At 38.7% G+C, this 23,524-nt stretch overlaps 1 protein-coding gene across 5 annotated transcripts in view; it reads right to left on the bottom strand.

Annotated features, from left to right (window-relative positions):
• Positions 1-479: 479 nt before the first annotated feature.
• The window catches only part of LOC134203541 (mushroom body large-type Kenyon cell-specific protein 1), a 479,310-nt gene continuing 456,265 nt past the window's right edge, over positions 480-23,524 (bottom strand). For all 5 annotated transcript variants that reach the window (XM_062678393.1, XM_062678401.1, XM_062678408.1 and 2 more), the window contains one exon: positions 480-8,943. In XM_062678393.1, the coding sequence (XP_062534377.1) occupies positions 6,255-8,943 (2,689 nt within the window). In that variant the 3' untranslated portion in view covers positions 480-6,254. The remainder of the gene's footprint in view (positions 8,944-23,524) is intronic.

Raw genomic sequence — 23,524 nt, 5'->3', positions numbered from 1 at the left:
ATCTCAAACATATTCTGATCAACATTCTGAGCAAATTCTGCTCAAAGTCCCGAGCGAATTCTTTTTACAATCCCAAGTGGATTCTGCTTAGAATCTTGAGCGAATTCTGCTCAGGACTGCTAAACAAAGTTCCCTTTTTCACAGTCCGTCATTTGCTGATATTTCAACAAACAATAGGGTTTTGTTCGTGTTTCATTTCGGCGTGGCACAAACTTACCGTTTTTATGTCAATCAAAAACAATCACATCAAGAGTGTCAACATTGGAATAGAAATCATCAATCATTTCCATAGAAATGGCCGTCAATAGTGGTACGTATTTTACGCGATATATTGGTCCCAGCAACTAAATTTTAGCTAGGATGCAATCTTACCGGCTCAATCGGCAAATGGCGATCATCTTTCATCGAGACATCATATTTAACATCCTGATGATGTGATGATAGAAAATTATCGTTTTTTTTTGTCAAACGACACAAAGCAAGTTCCAAACTAAATCCTCCCTATCGAAAATTGAATTGTGGTGGCCGCGCTGGTTAAAAGCTGATTAACTAAAATATGTGGAATTTGTTTTCAACAATGATTTTTGGCAACCAACAGTGCTCGTACCTTACCGACCTTCGTCATAACTGCAGTTTGTCCTCAATCCAGTAAACAGTTTCATTTATGTGCTTCGTCCTAGAAATAAACTTTTGAAAAATGGTTTCCCCTTTTCAAAACGGGTCGGGAAATTCCTTTCGCATTCTGATGCGTCGCACGTTGTTTTATTCTTCGACTCTTTCTTTTTTTTTTGCTATTTTGGCTGTTTCAGAATCTTTAATTTCCCGTCGACTGCCGGGTCCCTAGAAGAAATTACAAGTACAAGTAGGTAGCGTTAAAAAGTAGATCCTAAATTGCGTTTGCGGTTCCATCCATTTGCGACTGGAACCAAATGATTGCACTATAGCTATACCGCGGCTCTGGCGAGGCGGCCAGTTTTCCAGCTGCTGGAAAACGGGGCCTCGCCGCACAAAAAAAAATCTATAAAAGTAATAAAATTTTTGATTTTCAGTTTCACTTAAGCTTTTTTTTAAACGATTACTAAGTGTTTGTGAGTGTGATTAGAAAAAAAAGTTGAAGATTTGTTTTCGATTTAGATAGGAATTATCTTCCGGTGCCTCACTTCGCTCAAAATGTCTTTGCTTCTGGTTTTAACACAAAACGTTTCTGTTGTTTGATTTGCTGTTTTTCCTCAAATTCAGTTCTTGTTTTGCTTTCGTTCAATAAGACCGTCTCGTGTTTGTCTTTATGTTGCTGTCCATCGCTGTTTACCCTTCTGTTTAGTTTCTTATAGGTATTTATTTTCCGTTTTTTCTCGCGTTTTTGTTTTTGGGTTGGTTTTTGTTTTGTAAATATAGAATTAAATAATTTTCCCTATATATTTTAATTTATGTGGTTTTCTTATTTCTTTTCTCTTTCCACTATTCTCAAGGTTTTCGCATGTTTTATCGTTTCCTCACTTGTATGTTTTCCCTTTTTTGTTTTCTTTAATATAAATAACGAATATGTTACGGTTTATATCGTTCTAATTGCACTTTTTTTATTTACTTTTTAATATTAAATTACCCTCCTTTTCTGTCTCCGCTTCCGGTGTGTATTTTTTTTTCTCTTCTGCCTAACAAAAACAAGTCGATATCTCCTAGTTATCTAATTTTCTCTCAAGCTTCGTCCGCTTCGCCTCTGACTTTCTCTGACTGACAACACAAGAAACGTAGTTCCCCGTTGGTTGTTTTGCGTTAGAACGTAAGAAATTGAAATCATTCGTGTGGTGGTTTGAAAATGAAAGTTGAACCAAACGCCTTGCGCTCGAATATGCCTGCTATTGTTTGTTCCTGTTACAAGTAGGTTTTGTGAGTGTGTGTGTGTTAATCAGAACCAAACGAGTCCGTTGAAACTGATCAAAACGTCAACACTGTCTGTGTTATGCTTGTATACGGATTGCTGATTCTATTGCCTTGTTGATTTACTGTTTTTTGTGTGGTTTGATGTTAATTCTGAACCGAAATTTCGTTTTAAACCTTTAGCTTCGTTCGCCGCGTTTTTGTTTTCGTTTTTTTTCAACGTCTAGATCTGATACACCAAAAGGTTCGATTTGTTTTGATTTTGCTTTGATCGGAGATTTGCTTTTGCTACGACGAAGATATCCTCTAAAAGTACCCTTGTAAGTGTGATTTTGATTCTCTCTAAACACGATTCTAGTGTTGGTTTCCTGTTAAGCACAACATCATCGTGAAATGGCTTATTCGCGTTTGGTTTTTTCATATTTTTAGAGAAAAATATACATCAAAATTTTGGATTATCAATCACAGATAGTGTATAAATATACTTTTCAATAATTAATTATAATATTTTCATGTATAATTTTACCTTCATATAAAATTTTCTCCATGTTTTAAATTTTTAACTTGTGTTTTTCTGTCTTTCATCTCTGTTTTTGTTTCTTTTTATTTTCCTAAGATTTTTAAAGTTATAATGCCTTAACAGCCCTATCGCTGAAGTAGTACGAAATTTAAAATGGCGTTTTGTTCATGATTTTTGTTGTTTTGTTTTTGACGTAAAGAAACGAAAAACTAGTCTCTTGCTTGTGGCTTGAATCTATTGTTTTGCTTTGTCCGGTAGATATTGATTTCACGGTACGTTGACGTGTGTGTGCTTGTGGGAATAGAACAACAGAAAATTAATGCAGGTCTGTTTACAGCGGCACGGCACTCAACATTCGTTTGTTTATGAAGTTGCGCAAGATGCTGTTTGTTATAATTTCTAATAATTTTCAATAAGCTCACCTTTTGTAAGTCAAATTCCAAACACAAACTTCAATGCAGAAGCCCAGCATTTTTTGGCAGGGCGCTTATATAGACATCCATTTACGAAATGTAAACAAACCGCCTTGATGCATCCATTCATAAACACTCGCATTTCAGGTGCCGCACTCTGCTGTCATTATTGTTGTTATTGTGATTTAATATGCAAACTGTCAAAAAAAATGAACTTACTTTCTTGTATTTCTTGTTTGTTTTGATTTTTTTGTTCAGTTAATAGGTTTAATTTTCTGTTTTTTCTTTTCTTATCTCATTTTCTGCCTTTACTTTTGAGGTATACGTGACGTGAAGACACACACATATATAATATATTTTTTAAACCGCTGACTGTGTTTTTTTTTTGGTTTGACCTTCACATGTAGGTCACCTGTTTCGCGGTTGCTAAATTTTGCACGCCCTACCGTCGTCGGTGAAGCGCAAATGTTTCCGTTTGCGGGTGTTTGGGTTTTGATTCCGATGGATGATGATAAGTATGGGATGATGTGGTACGGGAAGAAGAGGGGTTAAGGACTTTTGCTCTATCGATTCAATCTGATAGTTATAACTCCGTGAGTCGGCGCTGGAGGCAAGCGCCCGCCTAATGATATTTTACGAGATGCGAAACACTTATTTTTTCATATTTTACCCACTGTTGGCGCTTCCGGATGAAAGCCGGTAGAACGATTCGCCTACCTTTTCTATAGTAACCTTAGGTTAAAACACCGAGTTTACGAGACTTGATATTTTCGATTTCTGTTTAAATTTTGATATCTGTTTTGACAATAGTACACAAATATTTTTGGTGGATGATTTTTGCTTTTGTTTAAAGATAAAAACGTCGAAACATAGAGTTACTTTACTGCAGACGCCATTTTGTCTTTATTTCCATCTTGACGACTGTCATAAAATGTTTGTTTTTCTTTGTTATACCCTCTCAAAGATAAACATAAATATATATACTAATATGTTCACGACTTGCTATCCACGTTTTCATTTACTTTGTGATTTTGATATTATCTTGGATTAGAATTTTGAACAACAAATACGACTTTTGTTTCTTTAGTTCATAGATCGATACATTTTTTTGGGTTTAATTTTAATTTTGATTTTCTTACTTAGCCACGACATTGATTTTTTTTTGGAAATTTGTTTACAAAATGTGCAAAATTGTGTTTTTATGCATGTTTTGATTTTCAAATAGCTTATTTTTAAAGGTCCAAACGTGATTTTGTTTCGTCCAAAGGGGGTTGATATTGTTTGCTGCTTCAGTCGTTTATTTGTTCTGCATTTGATGAAGTTGAACCAAAGATACAATCATTCGGAGGCTGAATTGACCCCCCGCTGAAAGTTGTGGGGACGGGACGTTGACGATACACGCAAACTAAATGAAATTATGAGGGTTGATTTTTTATGCCTCTGCGGTTGCTCAACCATCCATCGTCGTTGCGTTTCAGAAATAGGCAACGAGTATTGAGAGGGTTCGGATAATTGCGTGTTTGATCGATTTTTTTTCACTGCGTTCTTTCGGGAAAGCGGTAGCATAGCTCCTTAATTCGCAGTCATTATGGAGATCAGAGCTTTGTTTGTGTGAGTGCGAGTAACGAGCGTGAGTGGGGATTGTTTTAATTGAGTTGCGGATAAATGGGGCCGCTCCGGCAGCGTGGACTTACCGTCGAGCTATCCCCGGCATTTTTGAATAATTTTTTCCTCCACTGTTTGTGCAATTTTTCCCGATTAATGATTTATGAATAACGAATAATCAAATTTCAAGAAAGGCATGGTCTATTGCGATTTAAATTACTCTTTGACAATCGGAGACAAAGAAAGAATAAACTTTTCCTTGATACTGTTGTGCATTTATTTCAAATTGATGACAATTTTACCAAACGACTGATGTGATTTTGTAAACAAAGATTCAAACGTCAACTTATCGCATTTGCAATTGATGTTTGAATTTTTTTTACAAAACTCATAAGTCATTTTGAGAATGCGTTATTGAAAAATCTGTCATTTTTATGAAAATTCTACAAAATAAACTTTTCAGAAATATCGTGTGAAGCGGCATTTTACGGAAGTTAATTTTACATTTGGCTTGCGTCGTCTAAAATCAAACAAATCATTATGTCAAACCGCAAACCAAATAATAAATCGTTTTCACACTGCCAAATATTACGCTTATTCATTGCCTCATCAGTGCACAAAAATTGACGATTCGTGGCTCTGTGAAACGATAAGATTTGCCTCCATTAGAAAACGATTTTACTGCAGTGATAAAATCGAAAGTTGAAACAAATCAAATATGATTTGATTTTTGATTCATCAAAAAAGTGATTCATTGAAAAAAAAAACTCAAATTGAATCCGAATGTTCGGAATTGTATGACCTACAAAACTTATCGTTTTAATGTCAAATCGCTCCGCTCCGCACAGCTTCAGCCAGGGTCTCATTCAGCTCCGAAAAATCTCGAAAAATAAAAATCGTAAAAAAGAAATCGTTTGGCCTAAATTGTTTCTGACTTTTCTGAGGCGTTTAACCGGTATACTTGTTAGTTGGTTGGTTATTATCGTGTTGTTAGATGTTCCAGCAGTTGATGTGTGGTACCTACATATGCATGTAAAATGATAGAAAATCTTCCTCCGCCGTTTGCAACTGGTTTGTGTCTCGAAAAATAATCACCGTTTGAGCGCGCTCGAGACAGCGGTGCTTCGTATTATAAAAATCAGACTTCCCGTAGTTTGTTTTACTGTTGTTTGCTCGACGACTGCATCTGTCTTGCGCCGTTGTGTCTATTTCTTTGCATCTTTTAACCGGATTACTGTCTTATTTATTTTCTTCGATTATTGTTTCATGTGGGTAGCGCGGAATATGAGGAATGAAGCGGTCCAAAATATGCGATTTTCTGTTTTTGTTCCATGCTTCACGTAATGCGTTTTGTGTACTTGTGAAAAGGGGGGAATTTTACAAGAGCCTATTTGTCGATTGTCAAAAACTTCTGCGTCTTCTGTTTTCTTCTACTTCTGTGTCTGCTTCTCTAATTCGCATTTTAAAAATTCTCTTTTTTACTAGTTTTCGCGATTTTCTTTCTTGCACTAAATTATCATCATCATCATCTCATTGATTCTGCTATTTTGATTTTCCGTTTTTGCTTGGGTTGCTTCGTTCCAGTTTAAAAGAGCTGCCCACCCACACACGTACACGGTGGTGCAGGTGTGTGCGCGCGAGCGTGGATAAAAAGCTGTCACCAACCCAATATAAATTGCAATCACTTTCACTTTAACTACAATAATAATATTTGAACTACTTCTCTGCGCCTGTTTTGCCCTTCTTGTGTCGCTCTCACATTTTCTGTCTCTGCCTTTCCTCTAACCTAGAAACGTATGGGAGCGCCACAACAGCAGCGCCTCTGGCGGCAGTCACTTCTATGAACTGCCATCGTCGGTTGGCAACTTGGTAACGAGCCGTTGCGAAAGTAGCTGATGGTGGTGTAGCTGCTGTTGCTGCTGGAGCTGATCGCTAACGGATGGGGATAGATCGTCCTTACCGCCGTTGTGTTGATCTTCCATCGACGTCCGATTTTGGTGATGCGCCGCAGACATCGATGTGAGATCCTCACGCAGCTTGATGAGGTTTTCGACGGCCAGATTGTTCTTGGCAAGCTGGCTCTCAAACAGACTTTCGCTGGAGGTATTTAGATGTCGCTGCTGTTGCTGGAGGTGGTGGTCGTTGAAACTGACGGAGCCGAGCTTACTGCTGGTCGACGAGGTGGACGACGCATCCGGACTGGCGCGTTCACGTTTGATCATGTCTGGCAGGAAGTTGAGCGGACTGGTGGCACTGCGTTTAGTGCCGACCTTGGCAAGAAGGGCTGCTGTTGCGGGATCCTCTGTCCCCGATGACTGCGACTGCGGTTGCGACGACCGGTTGCTTTTCATCAACTGATCGAACAGAGCTCCGTGTTGCATCTCGCCTGGTTTCTTGTCCAAACTGTGCCGAATTATGTCGTCCAAAAACGACCCATTTGTACTCGTTCCATCGTATATACTTTCGGCAATCTCACGAGCAGTTTTTGGCCCTACTCCACCAGTCACACTGTTGGTACTCCCCGCGCCGGGAAGTTTGCCTCCCTGCTGGTCCGGTTGAAACCTTTGCATGATCCCCGAGGCGCCACTCGAACTCCCAGCTCCAGAACTCGCTCCCGCCTGCCGACCGAAATCCATCGGTAATCCCGAGAATCCAGCTGGATGGGGCCACATGAATGGTGACGGATACGGTAGCTGTGAAGCCATAGTTGGATCGAACATCGGCATTTTCAGACCGCCATTCGGAGACGCTCCCGGAAACTGGCTCTTCATCTGCTGAGACTTCGCACCAGATCCCATTCCCATACTCTTATTCTTATCCAAAGTCCTCATACTGCCACTGCTTCCCCCCAGCTCTGACTTCAGCCCGTCCAACCCAGGTTGTGGTTTGGGTTCACGCTTCCGAGGCCTCATCAGGTGCCGCTCTTTGACCTTGTACTCCAGAGTGGAATGTGGAACGCCGTAGTAGCTGCCTGCCCGATGCACTGACATCTCACCCCGTTGAACCGCCTTGACCGCTTCCACCAAGCTGTCTCGGTCGTAGTTTCTGTACTTGCCCCGCTTTGGTCTCGTTCCCTTGCCTCCGGTACCGGTATTTGCCAGCTGCTGTGCAGTCATTTGCGTGATGTTGGGATTGGTGCCGAAGCGCGAAATGTCCGTACCGCCCAGGTTCTTGATGACGGAAATGGTCGGTCGTTTGTACTGCTGCTCCATCGACTCCATCTGCTGTTTGATCAGATCGGACTGGTGATGTTGCTGGAAGTTTTTGCTTATACTCCTGGCGATGACTTCGTTGATGGATAGCATGGACTTGCTGCCAAGTATGCTCGGAGGAGATTGGGAATTGCTGCGAGGCCGGATGCCGCCCATCGCAGGCGATATCACGGACAGGTGGTTTGCGGTTTGGGCAGAGCTCGGTTGCTGGGGACTAGTTGCGTGTATTGGTCGTGGGGCTGGGTTGCTGTTGAGGCTGGGGCCAGGACCTCCGACGACCAAACTGCTGAGATCGCGCACCGAAGGTGAGCTGTTGGTCGGCGGGGATGGCGTGGAGAGATTGTGATGATCACCATTTTTGCTGGCCGCCAGCAGTGCAGCAGCTGCGGCAGTAGTCGGCAGTGGGGCCTGATTGGGGACTGGCTTGTAGGACGGAACCTTCAAAATGACTTGCGAGTCGTCACTGCCACCGTCGTTTAGGTCCATGGAGGAGGTGGTGGTTTCCGGTGTGCCGGACGCTGCTCGGGACTTGTTTTGCTGCAGGTATGGGAGTAACCGTGGATCGATTGGTTGACCGTTGTTCATAGTTGGGGTACTGGCGGAAGGCCGCTGTGGTTCGGGGCCGCCGGCGGCCTTTTTGATCTGCTCAGCGATCAATTCCTGTTGCTGGATAAGTTTTTTCAACAGCTCGGGGAGGGTTGCGAGCGCTGCCTGAGCTGCGGCCGCTTCCTCTGGATTGCCGGATTGTGCCGCTTGGTTCGTCAGCCGTGGAAGGTTTCCTGTAAGGAGTAGGCTTTGCAGCTGCAGTAAGATGCTGGGATCGATCAGACTGTTGGCAGCCACTGCCAACGGAGAGGACTGCGGTGTGGCGGTTTGCTGCTGTGGCTGCGGAGTTAGCGGGTGGATGGGTTTCAGCATCGGCGGTTCTGGAGTGGGGTGTTGCTGGGGAGGTGTCGACGGTGTGGAGGAGGGCTCGGGCTTCGGGGTACTGCTACTGCTGCCACCGTACAGGCGCAAATAGGCTTCGGCTAGAGCTTGCTGATTGTACTTGGCCGGGCTGCCAACACTGTCGTCCTCGAGCGAGTCCTTATCGTCGTCGTCGTCGTCATCCAGGGGCACGCTGTGCAGCATATCGCGCTTGTACTCCATCGCCAGCTTGTAGACCTTGTTGCGCAGCGTCGATCGTGGGATTCCGTACTGGACCGCGGCCCGCCGTGTGCCCAGCTTCCCGTTCAGGATGTCCTGGAGTGCGCTTTGCAGCTCGTCCTCGGTGTACGTCCGTCGGCCTCCAATGGGCGAAAGACGCGGTTTGGCCCTGTGGATGCAAGAGAAGAGAAAGCATGATTAGAGATGAGTTATCAACTCGATACGTTTTTGGATTTTTCAATGGTTTCGAAAAGTTTCATCTTCTTCTAGCTGACTGCAGTTGGGTTGAATTTTTTTTGTTCAACAAAATTTTTTTCAACAAAAATTATAAATAGTTTCAAAAACTGCTTTCAAAACACGAGATTTTTTTTCACAGAATTCGGAGAATTCGGCACCAACATTTCAAAAGGGTGAAACTGCTTTTGTAAACAAGAGCTTCTTAGGTCGCTGGTGGGCTAATTTGTGACCACCCACGCAATCCAGCGCCATGCAATGAAAGAAGAGGGTCTACTGCTTCCATCAGTGGTGTTGGATTGCGTGGGTGGGCACAAATTAGCCCACCAGCGATGTAAGAAGCTCTTGTTTACAAAAGCAGTTTCGCCCTTTTGAAATGTTGGTGCCGAATTAACTGTTCGTAGTTCGAATAATTTCTGTTAGAAATTTTGTTGATTTCTGTCTGAAATTTTTAAATTTTCTGACAATTCCGATAACACGTTTAAAAATTGCAGAATTTCTGTCCGAAATTCGTTCATTTCCCAAGATTTTTCGAGAAATTGCTCATTTCTGTCCGAGATTTTTCGAGAGCAATTTCTGTCCAAAATCCAAACAATTACAAGACAAGACAAGCTCGAAGAATTTCTGTTCAAAATTTGGAGAATACCTGCCCACGATTTGGAGAATTTCTGTTCACATTTCGAATATTTTTTCCAATTTTCTCACTGGAGTTTTGAGAATTTCTTTCCGAAAATTTGAAGAATTTTTATCTGGAAGAATTTCTGTCCTAGATTTTTCAATTTCTGTTTAAAATTCGGACAATTCCAAGACAAAACAAGACAAGTTAGGAGAATTTCTGTTCAAAATTTGGAGGATTTCTGTTCAAAATTTAGAAATTTTTGCCCACGATTTGGAGAATCTCTGTTCACAATTCGAACAATTTCTGTCTGGAGTTTGGAGAAATTCTGTCCGAAATTCGAACAATTTCTGTACGAAATGTGCAGAATTTTTGTCCAAAATTCTAAGAATTTCTATGCCAAGTTTGTACAGTTTTTGTGCGAAATTCGGACAATTTTCTGTTCAAAAAGTCGAACACTGTTTATACGAAATTCGGATTATTTCTGTCCAAAATTCATAGAAATTCATTTGGAGAATTTTTTTTTTCGGAATTCCAAGAATTTCTGTCCGAGATTTTTAGAAGGCAATTTTCCTGTCCAAAGTTTGTAGAATTTCTGCCAACGATTTGGAGAATTTCTTCGATTTGAAAAATTTCTGTTCAATTTTCTGCCTGGAATTCGGAGAACTTCTGTCCAAAATTTGGACAACTTCTGTCCGAAATCTGAAAATGTTTTGCTCAAAATCCTAAAAATTTCTATCCAAAATTCGAACAATTTCTGTTCTTCCTTTTACTTTTTCCTTTTACTTCCACTAATTAGTGAAAGTTTAGTCGTTTAACCGTGTAAACATTTCCCCTAAGACGCTTGCAAATAATTTATCAATTTCTGTTCGAAAAGTTGAACATTTTTTATACGAAATTCATTGCTTTTCTGCTTACGATTTGGAGAACTTTTTCGATTCGAGCCTATCTTTCTGCCTGGAATTTGGAGAATTTATGTTCAAAATAAGGACAATTTCTATATGAAATGTTGAGAACTTTTGTCCAAAATCCTAAAAATTTATGTCCAAAATTTGGACCATTTCTGTACGTAATTCAAACAATTTCTGTTCGAAAAGTCGAACAATGTTTAAACGAAATTCGGATTACTTCTGTCCAAAATTCATAGAATTTCTGTCCGAGATTTTTCGAGGGCAATTTTCGTAAAAAGTTCGGAGAATCTGTTCTAAATTTGGGGATTTTGTGCCCACGATTTGTAGAACTTCATTAATTCAAACAATTTCTATCAAATTTTCTGCCTCAAATTCGGAGAATTTCTGTCTAAAATTTGGACAATTTCTGTCCAAAATTCACAGAATTTCTGTCCACAATTTGGAGAATTTTTATCCGGAATTCCAAGAATTTCTGTCCGAGATTTTTCGAGGTCAATTTTCGTCCAAAATTCAGACAATTCCTGTCCAAAGTTTGGAGAATTTCTGCCCACGATTTGGAGAATTTCTTCGATTCGAAAAATTTCTGTCCAATTTTCTGCCTGGAATGTGGACAATTTCTGTTCGAAATGTGAAAATTTTTTGTCCAAAATTCTAAAAATTTCTATCCAAAATTTGGACAATTTCTGTTCGAAAAATCGAACAATGTTTATACGAAATTCGGATTATTTCTGTCCAAAATTCCAAGAATTTCTGTCCGAGATTTTTCGAGGGCAATTTTCGTCAAAAGTTCGGAGAATCTGTTCTAAATTTGGGGATTTTCTGCCCACGGTTTGTAGAACTTCTTTAATCCAAACAATTTCTATCAAATTTGGAGAATTTCTGTCCGTGGGAGATTTTTAGAGGAAATATGGACTATTTCTGTCCGAAATTCAAACAATTTCTTTAAGAAAAGTCGAATAATTTTCGTACGGGATTCGGATTGATTCTATTCAATTCTATTCAAAGAATTTCTGTCTGTAATTTGGAGTAATTTTGTCCAAAACTCGGATAATTTCTCTCCGAGATTTTTCGAAGACAATTTCTACCTGAAATTCAGACAATTACTATCCAAATTTCGGACAATTTCTGTCCCAAGCTCGACGAATTGGTGTCCAAAATTGGGAGACTTTATGTCCGGTATTTGGAGAATTAATGTCAGAAATTCAGACAATTTCTGTTTGAAATTCGAAGTTTTTTTGTCCGAAATTTGAGAATTCATGTTCAAAATTTGAAGAATTTCTGTCCGAAATCAGGACAGTTTGTTTCAGTCCGAAATTTGAAGAAATTGGATACCATTTGAATTTTTTTTTTGATTTTTTGTGACTTCTTTTACCAAACGGTTCCCTCAGGGACTACATCCGTAATCAACGGTTTGACTAATTTCTGAAAGTCCCTATTCCATAAATAACTGATACAAGTATCAGAGAGCATCTTCACTGACTTTTTATCATTCACCTGATAGGAAAGGAAAAGGAAAATAGTAAGAAACAGAAAATATAAATGAAAAGAAAAATGGAACAAGTTTGTGGGGAAGAAGCCCTAGATGAGGACTTCAACACACCAAAGGCGAAACACAGAGTAGACTGTAAAAAACCCGTAAAAATTTTGGTCGTGATTAAGGAATCTAAGCCGTTTTCAAATAAAAGATACTCGGAAGTAGCGATAGGGAGTTTGTTTGAATTTGAGATAAATTATCTCATTTTATACAAGCAAACTATTTGAGGTTCAAAAACGGACCATAACGATCGCATTTGATTCAGTGACATTTTCGATTCCTTTAAACCAGACAAAGCAAAGCCGTTGAATATTCATTGATATTTTTAGTTTGATATTTTATTTTGGGTCTATATAATCTAGTAAAGCTTTAAACGAGGCATTTATCTAAAGACATACTGAAAACGAGAATCTGCATCGAGTGATTTCCGTAATGATGGCAACTGATCTACTTCAAAGTTGAAATCTATTGCACCACGTCAACCAATTTTACCAAACTACCGATAATTCCAATAATTGATATATTTTGATCCGAATATGATCGGAGTAGATTTTTTTTCTTGATACGATTTTGTCTTATCGCTATTCCTACCTTCCACTAATTCTGTCCAAGTTGAATTTCATGTAAACTTCAGAAGTTCTTTCAAATCACCGACCAACGTCTAATGGCAATTCCGAAGGTCATTCGATCCACTCCAAAGCCGGGTTCTTTTTGATCCAATCAGTGCCTGACTGACACACTTGAGAGATGGATTTTATTGGGATATCCACTAGTGCGTGAATTACTGGATCTAGTTTTTTTTTTGGTTTGTGTGAATTGATTCGATCTAGCAGAAAAACGTTAGAATTTCTAGAAAAGGATTTTTTATAAATGTTCTGATCTTTTTAGTAATCCTTACTTCCTATTCCTACCTATTGGAACATATGCATTTTATAGAGGGCTAAGGAATTCATGAAGCAAACATTTATTAAATCCATCATGCAATAAGGTTGATTTTGTAAATATCCCAGCTCTTATCATGCTGTTTGTTTTGAACATGCATGAAAGTAAGACATCTGTCTGAAATTCAGAGTTTCTGTCCAAAATTTGAAGAATTTTTGTCCGACTTTCCGTTAGAAAAGTCGATACATTTTTGAACGGAATTCAGATTACCTAATTGTATACAAAATTCAAAGAATTTTTGTCTGAAATTTGAATAATTTCTGTGCGAGGTTTTTCGTGAACCATTCTTACCTGAATTTCAAAAAAAAATCTGTCCAAAATTTGGACAACTTCTGCCCCCAAGCTCGTAGAATTTCTGTCCAAAATTAGAAGAATTTCTGTCGGACGGTATTTGGAGAATTTATGTTAAAAATTTGAAACATTTCTGTCCAAAGTTTTGGCCTCAAATCATGAAAATTTCTGTTCAAAATTCGAACACTTCCTATCCAAAACTCGGAGAATTTCTATTCAAAATTTTAAGAATTTCTTCCTACGATTCGAACAGTTTCTTTTCAAGTTTCTGCCAGAAATGTAGACAATTTCTGTCCGAAATGTGGAGAATTTTTGTCCAAAGTCTTGATAATTTCTATCCGAAATTTGGAGAATCTCTGTCCGAAATTCGAACAATTTCTGTTTATAAGAAATTCTGATTATTGCTGTCTAAAGTTCACGAAATTTCTGTCCGAAATCTGGAGAATTTTCATTCGGATTAATTCTATCCAAAATTCAAATTTTTTTTTGCAGTTTGTATTATTTTTGTCTTAAATTCGGATAATTTCTGTCGGAGATTTTTCATGAAACATTCTTACCTGAATTCAGACAATTTCTGTACAAAATTCGGACAACTTGTGCAACAAACTCAATGAATTTCTGTCCAAAATTAGGAGAGTTTCTGTCGGACGGTATTTGGTGAATTTATGTTAAGTTTTTTGTCCGAAATTTGAAGAATTCATGTTCAAAATTTGAATAATTTCTGTCCAAAATTTAGACAATTGAAGTCCGAAATTTAGAGAATCTCTGTCCAAAGCTCTGACTAATCAGGAAAATTTCAGTCCAAAATTCGAATAATTCCTGTCCAAAATTCGGAGAATTTCTGTACAAAATTTGAAGAATTTCTGCCCATGATTCGGAGAATTTCTTTTCACGATTCGAACAACTTCTGTTCAATTTTCTGCCCGGAATGTTGACAATTTCTGTCCGAAAGCCGGATAATGTTTGTCCAAAGTCCTGATAATTTCTATCCGAAATTTGGAGAATTTCTGTCCGAAATTCGATCAATTTCTGTGTATAAGAAATTAAGATTATTTCTGTCCAAAATTCACAGAATTTCTTTCCGCAATTCGAAGATTTTTTTTACCAAATTACGATTATTTCTGTCTGCAAATTTTTGTCTGGAATTCGAAGAATTCGAGGGCAATTTCTGTCCAAAATTCGGACAATTCCAAGACAAGACAAGACACGTGCGGAGAATTTCTGTTTAAAATTTGGAGAAATTCTGTTCAAAAATTTGGAGAATTTCTGGCCATGATTTGGAGAGATTCTGAACACAATTCTGTCCCAAGCTCGAAGGTTTTTTGAAATTTTTTGTCCGAAGTTCAGCAATTACTGCTCAAAATCCGAAGTTTTCTGTCCGCAATATGGAGAATTTTTATCCGAAATTTCGAGAATTCCTATCCGAGATTTTTCAAGGGCAATTTTTTGTCTGGAATTCGGACAATTCCTGCCAAAGTTTGAAGAATTTCTGTTCAAAATTTAGAGAATTTCTGCCCACGATTTGGAGAACTTCTGTTCACGATTCGAGCAATTTCTGCGTTATTTTCTGCCTGGAATTCGGAAAATTTCTTTCCGAAATTCGAACAGCTTCTGTCCTAAATTTTGGAGAATTTCCAAAATGCTGAGAACTTCTATCTGAAATTGGGAGAATTTCTGTCGGACATTATCTGTTTGAATATCAGAGTTTCTGTTCAAAATTAAAAAAAAAATGGTAAGACTTTCCGTTAAAAGAGTCGAATAATTTTTGTACAGAATTCAGATTAATTCTATCCAAAGTTCAAAGAATTTCTGTCTGCAATTTGAAGTATTTTTATCCGAAATTCGTATAATTTCTGTCCGAGATTTTTCGAGGGCAATCCCTGCCTGAAATTCAGGCAATTTCTGTCCCAGCTCGAAGAATTGCTGTCCGGTATTTGAAGAATTTTTATCCGAAATTTAGACAGTTTCAGTCCGAAATTTTAAGAATTTCTGTCCAAAGTTTAGGCCTCAAATCAGAAAAAAACTCTGTCCAAAATACGGACAATTCTTGTCCAAAGTTTGGAGAGTTTCTGTTAAAAAATTGAAGAATTTCTTCCCACGATTTGGAGAATTTCTGTGTTTTTTGCTAGGAATTTGGAGAACTTCTGCCCGAAATTTGGATAATATTTGTCTGAAATTCAGAGTTTCTGTCCAATAAGAAAAGTCGAATAATTTTTGTGCGGAATTCTTAAGTTCTATCTAAAATTCTGCTAATACTTCAAATTGTATTTTTGTCCAAAACTCTGATAATTTCTGTCCGAGGTTTTTCGAGGACAATTCCTGCCTGAAATTAAGACAATTTCTGTTCAAAATCTGAAGTTTTGTGTCCGCAATTTGAAGATTTTTTGTCCGAAATTCCAAGATTTTTTGAAGGCAATTTTTGTCCAAAGTTTGGACAATTCCTGTCCAAAGTGCGGAGAATTTCTGTTCATAATTTGTAGAATTTTTCTCAAGATTAGAAGAACTTCTTTTCACGATTCGAACAATTTCTGCCCTATTTTTTGCCTGGAATTTTGTCCGAAATATGGAGATTTTTTGTTCAAAATACTGAAATTTTTTATCCAAAACTGAGAGAATATTTGCTTGAAATTCGGAAAATATCTGTCTGAAATTCAAAGTTTCTGTCCAAAATTTGAAGAATTTTTGTCCGACTTTCCGATAGAAAAGTCGAAAAATTTTCGTATGGAATACGGATTAATATTATCCAAAATTCCAAGAATTTCTGTCTGCGATTTGGTTAAAAATTCGGTTAATATGAGCCATGTTCGTGATTTGAGCAAAACGGTACAATTTCTGTTTGGAAATCAGAGAAAAAAAATTGTTCGAAATTTGAATAATTTCTGTCAAAAATTCAACAATTTCTGTCCGTAGAAAAATCAAATTATTTTTATACAAAATTTTGAAATTTTTTGTCCAAAGTTCGGATACTTTCTGCTCGAAATTCGATCAATTCTTGTCCAAAATTTTGAGAGTTTCTGTCCGAAATTTGAGGAATTTATGTTCAAAATTTTGTGAATTTCTGACTAAAGAATTTTGCTTGAAATTTGGACAATTTCAGTCCCAAAATTGAAGAATTTCAGTCTGATTCTACTGTCTCAAATTAAGGTAACCTCACACCTCGGGAATTTGGGCACGGCAAATCTAAATCCCGGCCCCATTCAAAAGGCACGAGGACCAAAATCCGGCGGAAAATTTTCCCGTGGTGTAAAGTAACCTTTGGGAGAATTCCTGTCCAACATTTGTACATTTTTTGTCTGAAATTCGGATAATTTCTGCTTCCTGACCTTTCCCGTCAAAATTTTTCATTCGCTCAATCGATTTTTTATTTTATTCAAGGTCAAATTTCTCAAAGAACCCATATTTTTTACGCCTCTGAGTATTTAATTTTTTTTTAAATCGAAAAAGTGCTGTTTTTCAAGATTGGCCTAACATTTGCCCTACTTTGAACGAAAATCGGATGAATTTTTCAGACCGGTTCACACGTGCAGCACTTTTTCGGTTTTTGTTTTCAATTTTTAAAATTTGTTCTGAGTTCAAAATTCTGAGAATTTCTGTCCAAAATTTGAGGAATTTCTGTCCAAAATCGGATAAATTCTGTCCAAAATTTTGTGAATTTCTGACTGAAGAGTTTTTACTTTAAATTCGGACAATTTCAGTCCCAAATTTGGAGAATTTCTGTCTGAAGCTACTGTCTCAAATTAGGGTAACCTCAAACCTCGGGAATTTGGTCCGCGGATTTTTTTCCCCATGCATTTTTACATATGCGGTGTTTTTTTTGGGATTTGGGCACGGAATAAAGTAGCCTTTAGGAGAATTCCTGTCCAACATTTGTACATTTTTTGTCTGAAATTCTGATAATTCCTCCTTCCTGACCTTTCCCGTCAAAATTTTTCATTTGTTTAATCGATTTTTTATTTTATTCAAGGTCAAATTTCTCAAAGAACCCATATTTTTTTTGCGCCTCTAAGTATTTTTAGAATTTAAAATAAAAAAATCGAAAAAGTGTTGTTTTTCAAGAGGTCCAACATTTGCCCTACTTTGAACGGAAATCGGTTGAATTTTTCAGACCGGTTCACTTAAAAAAATATGGGTTCTTCAGTAGCCCCGCAATCCGTTGAAGATCTGTTAAAAATCACACAAAAAAACCAACTGTTCTAACATCCTTTCCAAATTTTGTTAAATGGTCTCTGGGCCTTCGATAGCTTTATTGATAGCTTAGAAGCTTGCAAGTCATTACGAGGCACGCATACGTATTTGAAAATCCGTTTACTCAATTTGCAATTTAACAACAAGTCAAACTTCATAATCATGATGTTTTATTTATTGTAAAATTGGTTTTATTACTGATGCAACAATTGTCCTTTCTTCACAGGACTTTTTTCCTACTTTGGCGCATGTCCAATATATGTAATAATCCTCAATTTGGATTTTATTGATTTAATTTTGAATACAAGGCATGCAGTTTGACATACCGTACACAGAAAAAAAAACAATGAAAAGTAAACAGCGCGTAAAACATTAGGTGCAGAAAATTACGCTCTACTACGGTGAAATGGTCCACTTCCCTACAAGTTTGCTAAAAACCGGCACGCAATATCAATAATTCATGTCAAATGTTGTCTACATTTAGGCTATATCCCGTGCGGAATTACGCTAATAATAGCGTTCCATTTATGTGCATGATATTTAGCGTAAATTTCAACGATTTTTTCTATCTGTGTAGGCTAAGGTTTGAAAATGATAAAAATAGGTATTTTCTCCGGAGGAACAGTAATCCGGAATATTTCGAAACATGTCAAATATGTCGAATAACCAACAAAGTCGTAAGTAAGGCTCTATAACTGATCAAAAATGGCTATTTCCCCCAGAGGCATCAGTCTCCCGATTTCGAAACATCTCCAACTTGTCCAGAAACCCTCAAAATGGGCTCCGGAAGATTCCCGAACATGTCCAACTTATCCGAACACCTTCAAAAATGGCTTCATTGATATTGATTTGTAAAATCATGAACTTCTACATCTCGCAAACGAGGCTTTATAAGGCATCATTGCGGAAGATTCCTGAACATGTCCAAGTTGTCCAGAAACCCTCACAATGAGCTTCATTGGTCTTGTTTTGCAAAATCATGAAGTTTGAGATGTCGCAAGCGAGGCTTCATAAATGGCCATTTCCCCCCGGGGCACTATTCCGGAAGATTCCGGAACATGTCCAACTGGTCCAGAAACCCTCAAAATGAGCTCCATTGCTCTTGTTTTGGAAAATCATGAAGTTTGACATGTCGCACGTTGACTTATAGAAGTGCTAAACAAGTGTTCCCACTGGTGCCAAAAAACCTACCCCAGTACACCCCGGAATATTTCCGGAACCAAGTGGCCAATCCAAAATATTATCCCATTTCCAGAAACTAGAGATCTAACCGATTGTTTTGAGGGGTTGATTGTCACAATCGGTTGAGAAATGCAGAAGTTATGATTTTTTTAGTAATTAAATGAAAGCGTGAATCGTACGTTCAGGCTTTGAGGGTTTTAAATAAGCCAAAGAATCGTCTGCGACAATAAAACGAGATATGATTTTTGACGGGAAAGGTCAATTAAGACAATTTCGGTATGGAACAGATTTTGTAGAATTTCTGTCCAAAATTTAACGATTTCTGTCCATAGAAATATGTACTACTAAAATTTGGAGAGCATTTTAACTCGAAAGTTGCGAGAATATCTGTCCTGAATTTCGTGATTTGAATTTGGAGAATTTCTGTCTGATAATTGAACAATTTCTGTTAAAAAATCGAAACATTTTTGTCTAAAATTTTGAGTTTTATCCATAGTTTTGAGAGTTTTTGTTCAAAGTCTTGAGAATTTTTGTCCGAAATGTGGAGAATTTCCGTCCGAAATTCAGAAACTTTCTGAAACTCGAACAATTCCAGTTCTGAAATTTAGAGAATTTTCGTTCTGCGTCCAAATTTCTGAGAATTTCTGTCCAAAATTTTAATTTTAAGAATTCCTAATGAAGAATTTTTGCTCGAAATTCGGACAATTTCAGTCCAAAATTTGGAGAATTTCTGTCTCAAATTAGGAGAATTCCTGTCCAACATTTTTACAATTTCTGTCCGGAATTTAAAGATTTTTTGTCCGGAATTTTGAGAATTTCTGTCGGAGAAGTCTGTCTAAAATTTTTAGATTTCTGTTTGAAATTTGTAGAATTTCTGTCCCAAACTCGGAGGATTCCTGAGAAATTCTGTCCAAAATGATGAGAATTTCTGTTTGAAGAATTTTTGCTCGAAATTCGGACATTTTCTGTCCGAAATTTGAAGAATTTTCATCTCATGCTTATTTGCGATCTCAAATTAGGAGAATTCCTGTCCAACATTTGTACATTTTGTTTGAAATTCGAATAATTCCTTCTCATATTTCAGACAATTTCGATCTGGAATTAGGAAAATTTCTGTCCGGAATTTGTAGAATTTCTGCCCGAAATTTGGAAAATCCAAAATTCGGAAAAAGTTTGTCAAATATTTGAGGATTACTGTTTAAAATTCGTAGAAATTCTGTCCAAAATTTACAGAAATTCTGTTTAAAATTCGGAGCATGCCTATCCGAAATTTCAATCGGAATCTGCTCGTAATTTAAACAACTTGTATTGAAAAATCGTAGTTTTTCTGTTTTAAATTTGAAGAATTCCTGTCCAAAATAAGGATAATTCCTGCCCGATATTCGGACAGTTTCTGTCTAAAATTCAGAGAATATGTGTCCGAAATTCGAAGATTTTATATTAGAAAATTGGACAGTTTTTTTTTTAAATATCGAACAATTTCGGATTATATTTGTCCAAAATTCGGAGAATTCCTGTCCGATATTTAAAGAACTTCCGTCCAAAAATTGGAGAATTTCTGTCCGCAATTTGGAGAATTTCTTTCCAAAATTAGGAGAAATTCGAAGATTGTCTGTAAATTTCTGTTCGAAATTCGGGGAATTTTAGTCCGGAGTCCGGAGATTTTTTTTCCGAAATTTGTAGAGTTTCTGTCCAAAATTTAGAGACTGTTCGAAATTCGGAGAAACTGTGTCCTTAATTCGAGAAATTTCTGTTCGAAATACGGACAATTTTTTCCCGTAACGGGATTGGTGGTCATATGGCTACCACTTCTGCTTTATAAGCAGGAGGTCGAGGGTTCAATCCCAGGTACTTCTTTTTTATCTTTATTAGCGAGACTTTCAGCGCAAGGCTGGCTCGTCTCGTAACCAAGTCTGTTTCATTTTCCTGCTTTGTATGTTTCCCTATACTACTTCTTATGTTCTAGCAATCGCCAAAACTGGAAATGGAGTCCATAACGTTGTCAGCTTCTTCTTTATCTTTAAGTAACTATTCTAGCATTTTCTTAGAATTGGAAATGAACGAAATGCTCGTTTTCTATAAATAATCAATTTATTCCCATTACATTGGCAACCCGTTAACCAAGACTAACCTTTGCCATAGAACCTAACCTTCAAATTCCAATAAAATTCCACATGAACTCGTGGCAAGTGCAGACGTATACTCGGCTTGCACTTGGCGAGTGACTGCATCGTCATTTCTTCTCCAACTCTGATGACCGTAAGGAAGTGGCCGGCACTGTAATTGACCATTGAAAATTTTAGAGCTCTCGGACTGTGCACATTGTGGTTGAAAAGCAACTCCACGCGTTCGACCGAAAAATTGGATCAAACCTAAATTGGACAAATTTTAAGGCCGAAATTGGACTAGGCTCCCCCAGACCTAAGCAATTACATCGCCATGATTCTATCGTTGAGTCGCTGCAGAAAATCTTCCATTTACGCTTCCATACCAACGGCGACATAATCGCCGTCGCCAAGCGATAGAATCACGTCGCGTGTGTTCGGAGGAACCTTAGAGCTTGTTATTGAATTTTTGTTACAAAATTTCAAAATAGACAAAGGTGTCAAAAATATTGGTTCTTAAAAAAAGTTAACCTTATATACAACATTATATATATTATATCGTTCACTTGAAAGAAATACCTAAGTGGCTCAATTTTTTACGACCATTTTTTTTTATTTCAAACATCTTCTATTTTGCCGAAAGAGTTGCAAGAAATCAATTAAAAGTTTGCTTTGCTTTGCGCTGATCTTCATCTGCTCATACTCGAAGCTCTCCATTTGGTCTCTAATTCGCACCAACACAAACGAAACGAACAACCGAACCAAACAAAAGCCTGCTTAGATCCCAGCAGAAAATTCGTACAAATGGTGCGTGCTCTCGGCCAAACCGGATTTGATGGTTCGCTTGCCTTGCCGCACCCCTCACCGTACTTCATCATCTTGGTGGGGTGCGAGCCGGTAGGCATCGTCCATGGCCACACGGTTTCCGAAAGCGGCAAAGTGAAACAAAACAACAACCGAAAATACCACGCAGGGGGAAACGGCCGTACGAAAAAAAGAGCCCAACGCGAACTCAAGCCGTGCGGTGGTTGGAGGGTAGCAGCATTAGAATGCGGTAAATGTGGAATAGAAATCGGCGTGAAGAAACCGAACCGAACCGCTTTGGTGTGTTGCGGCGCGCGGCAGAAAACTTAGAAGGAGGAGTCCGGAAAAAGTGCGTTTCACGACGAATATGGCGCCACCAGGCCAGGCGGCCCAACCTTCGCCCAACTGCCAACCATTCGTCAGCGTTTTTTTGTGTGTTATTGTTTTTGCTTCGGGATGGCGTGGTGGTGAAGTGCGTGCGTGTGTGCGACGAGGTGAGGGTCACGTGATAAGACCCGAACGCAATCGACCGATATTGTTTACCAACAAAGTTACAGCCGTTCGTGCGGGAGAAAAGTCACAACCGTCGCCTGCTGGTCGGCGGGCAGCAGTTGTCGGAACGTAATTCGAGTACGGTGAGAAATCAAAACCGCAGGTGAGTCATGGAGTGGGTTCTACATTTTTCATAGGTCTTGAGAAACCAAAATTATTTTAATTCATTTGTAGGGAGAGGACAGCGTACGGGGGGAGGTAAACAGCGAAACAAATGTACAAACATTCAAAACAAAGTGCAGCGCCGTTGGTTTTCGGTTCTGCTACTGGCGGCGAAGGAGGCGAAGCGGGCTGCTCCGATTGGTTGGCAAATGGGATTCGAAGAATTTCACCGCTTTCTGTGCCAGTTGGTAGCACAAAAAAACATGAATCGAAGCAGGTGCGATTTTGCAGGTTTTTGAAGGTTCTCACATTGCTTGTTGCAGTCGAGTACCGCAAACTAGCGGTTGTTTGAAGGCAATACCACCGTCAAAAAAAAAAAACTTTCGTATCGGAGTGGCGAAGTAGCATTGTGTTTGGTTAGCGATTTTGACAACCACCTGTCTATCGCGTTTAATTTGGTTTGTGAGAAAGCAGTGTGGGAAATTGGCTATTATCGACGATGGCGTTGTTGTCGCTGTCTTCGAATTCTAGGAAACCAGTGAACGGTATGTGTCTGGTTGTTTATTCTGGCTGGAGCGCGGTGCAATGACCGCACGCTTAAGAGCGCGTAAATTACTGAGCAAACTTGATTGTGAAGGCGGTCGGTGAGGCGAACGCGGGAAGATGACTACAAGCAAATCCAGGAAAATAACCAGATTCTAACAATCGACAAAAAAGAGAAGTTCTGCGTCATGCCCATAACCTAGGCGAACATGATTGCAAGCCGGAGCTTGCTGCTTGAGAGGGGAGGCCTGTCGAAGCAGATGATGCGATCCAGTGTAGATGGCGTTGATAGCACATCCAGCTATGAATAGTGTTCGCCATGTTTGGCGCGCTTCGATGACGATGATGAATTGCACATTTAATTATGCGCGCATTCAACAGCCAGCGGGTACGATGCGGAAGCGGCAGTTGGTGGGGAGACATTCAAGTTTAGCTTGAAAAGAATTCTTTTCCTCTATGGAAAGATTGACGACCACCATGTTGAAACCATTTTCCAATCAAAGGAATGGATGGGTGCTCGGACACCCAACCGCGCGCGATGACCATCAACCATCGTCGTCATCAATTACGACGATGACGAAGGTTGATGATGAGAGGAACGTTCGGGAGATGTAGTCAGATTAGGATGTCGAACTGTTGATTGCAGCACGATTCTACTCAGTTCTATTCATTCGCCAATACTTGAGTGTCATCCCAAGTCCATCTTGACCCATCATAAAACAAATGCGTTCGATCACCCCCGCTGCTCG

The sequence above is a fragment of the Armigeres subalbatus genome, chromosome 1, assembly GCF_024139115.2.
Source record: "Armigeres subalbatus isolate Guangzhou_Male chromosome 1, GZ_Asu_2, whole genome shotgun sequence".
NCBI lineage: Eukaryota > Metazoa > Arthropoda > Insecta > Diptera > Culicidae > Armigeres > Armigeres subalbatus.
Note: the sequence above shows the minus strand (reverse complement) of the source record. Positions and strands in the feature narration are given on the sequence as shown.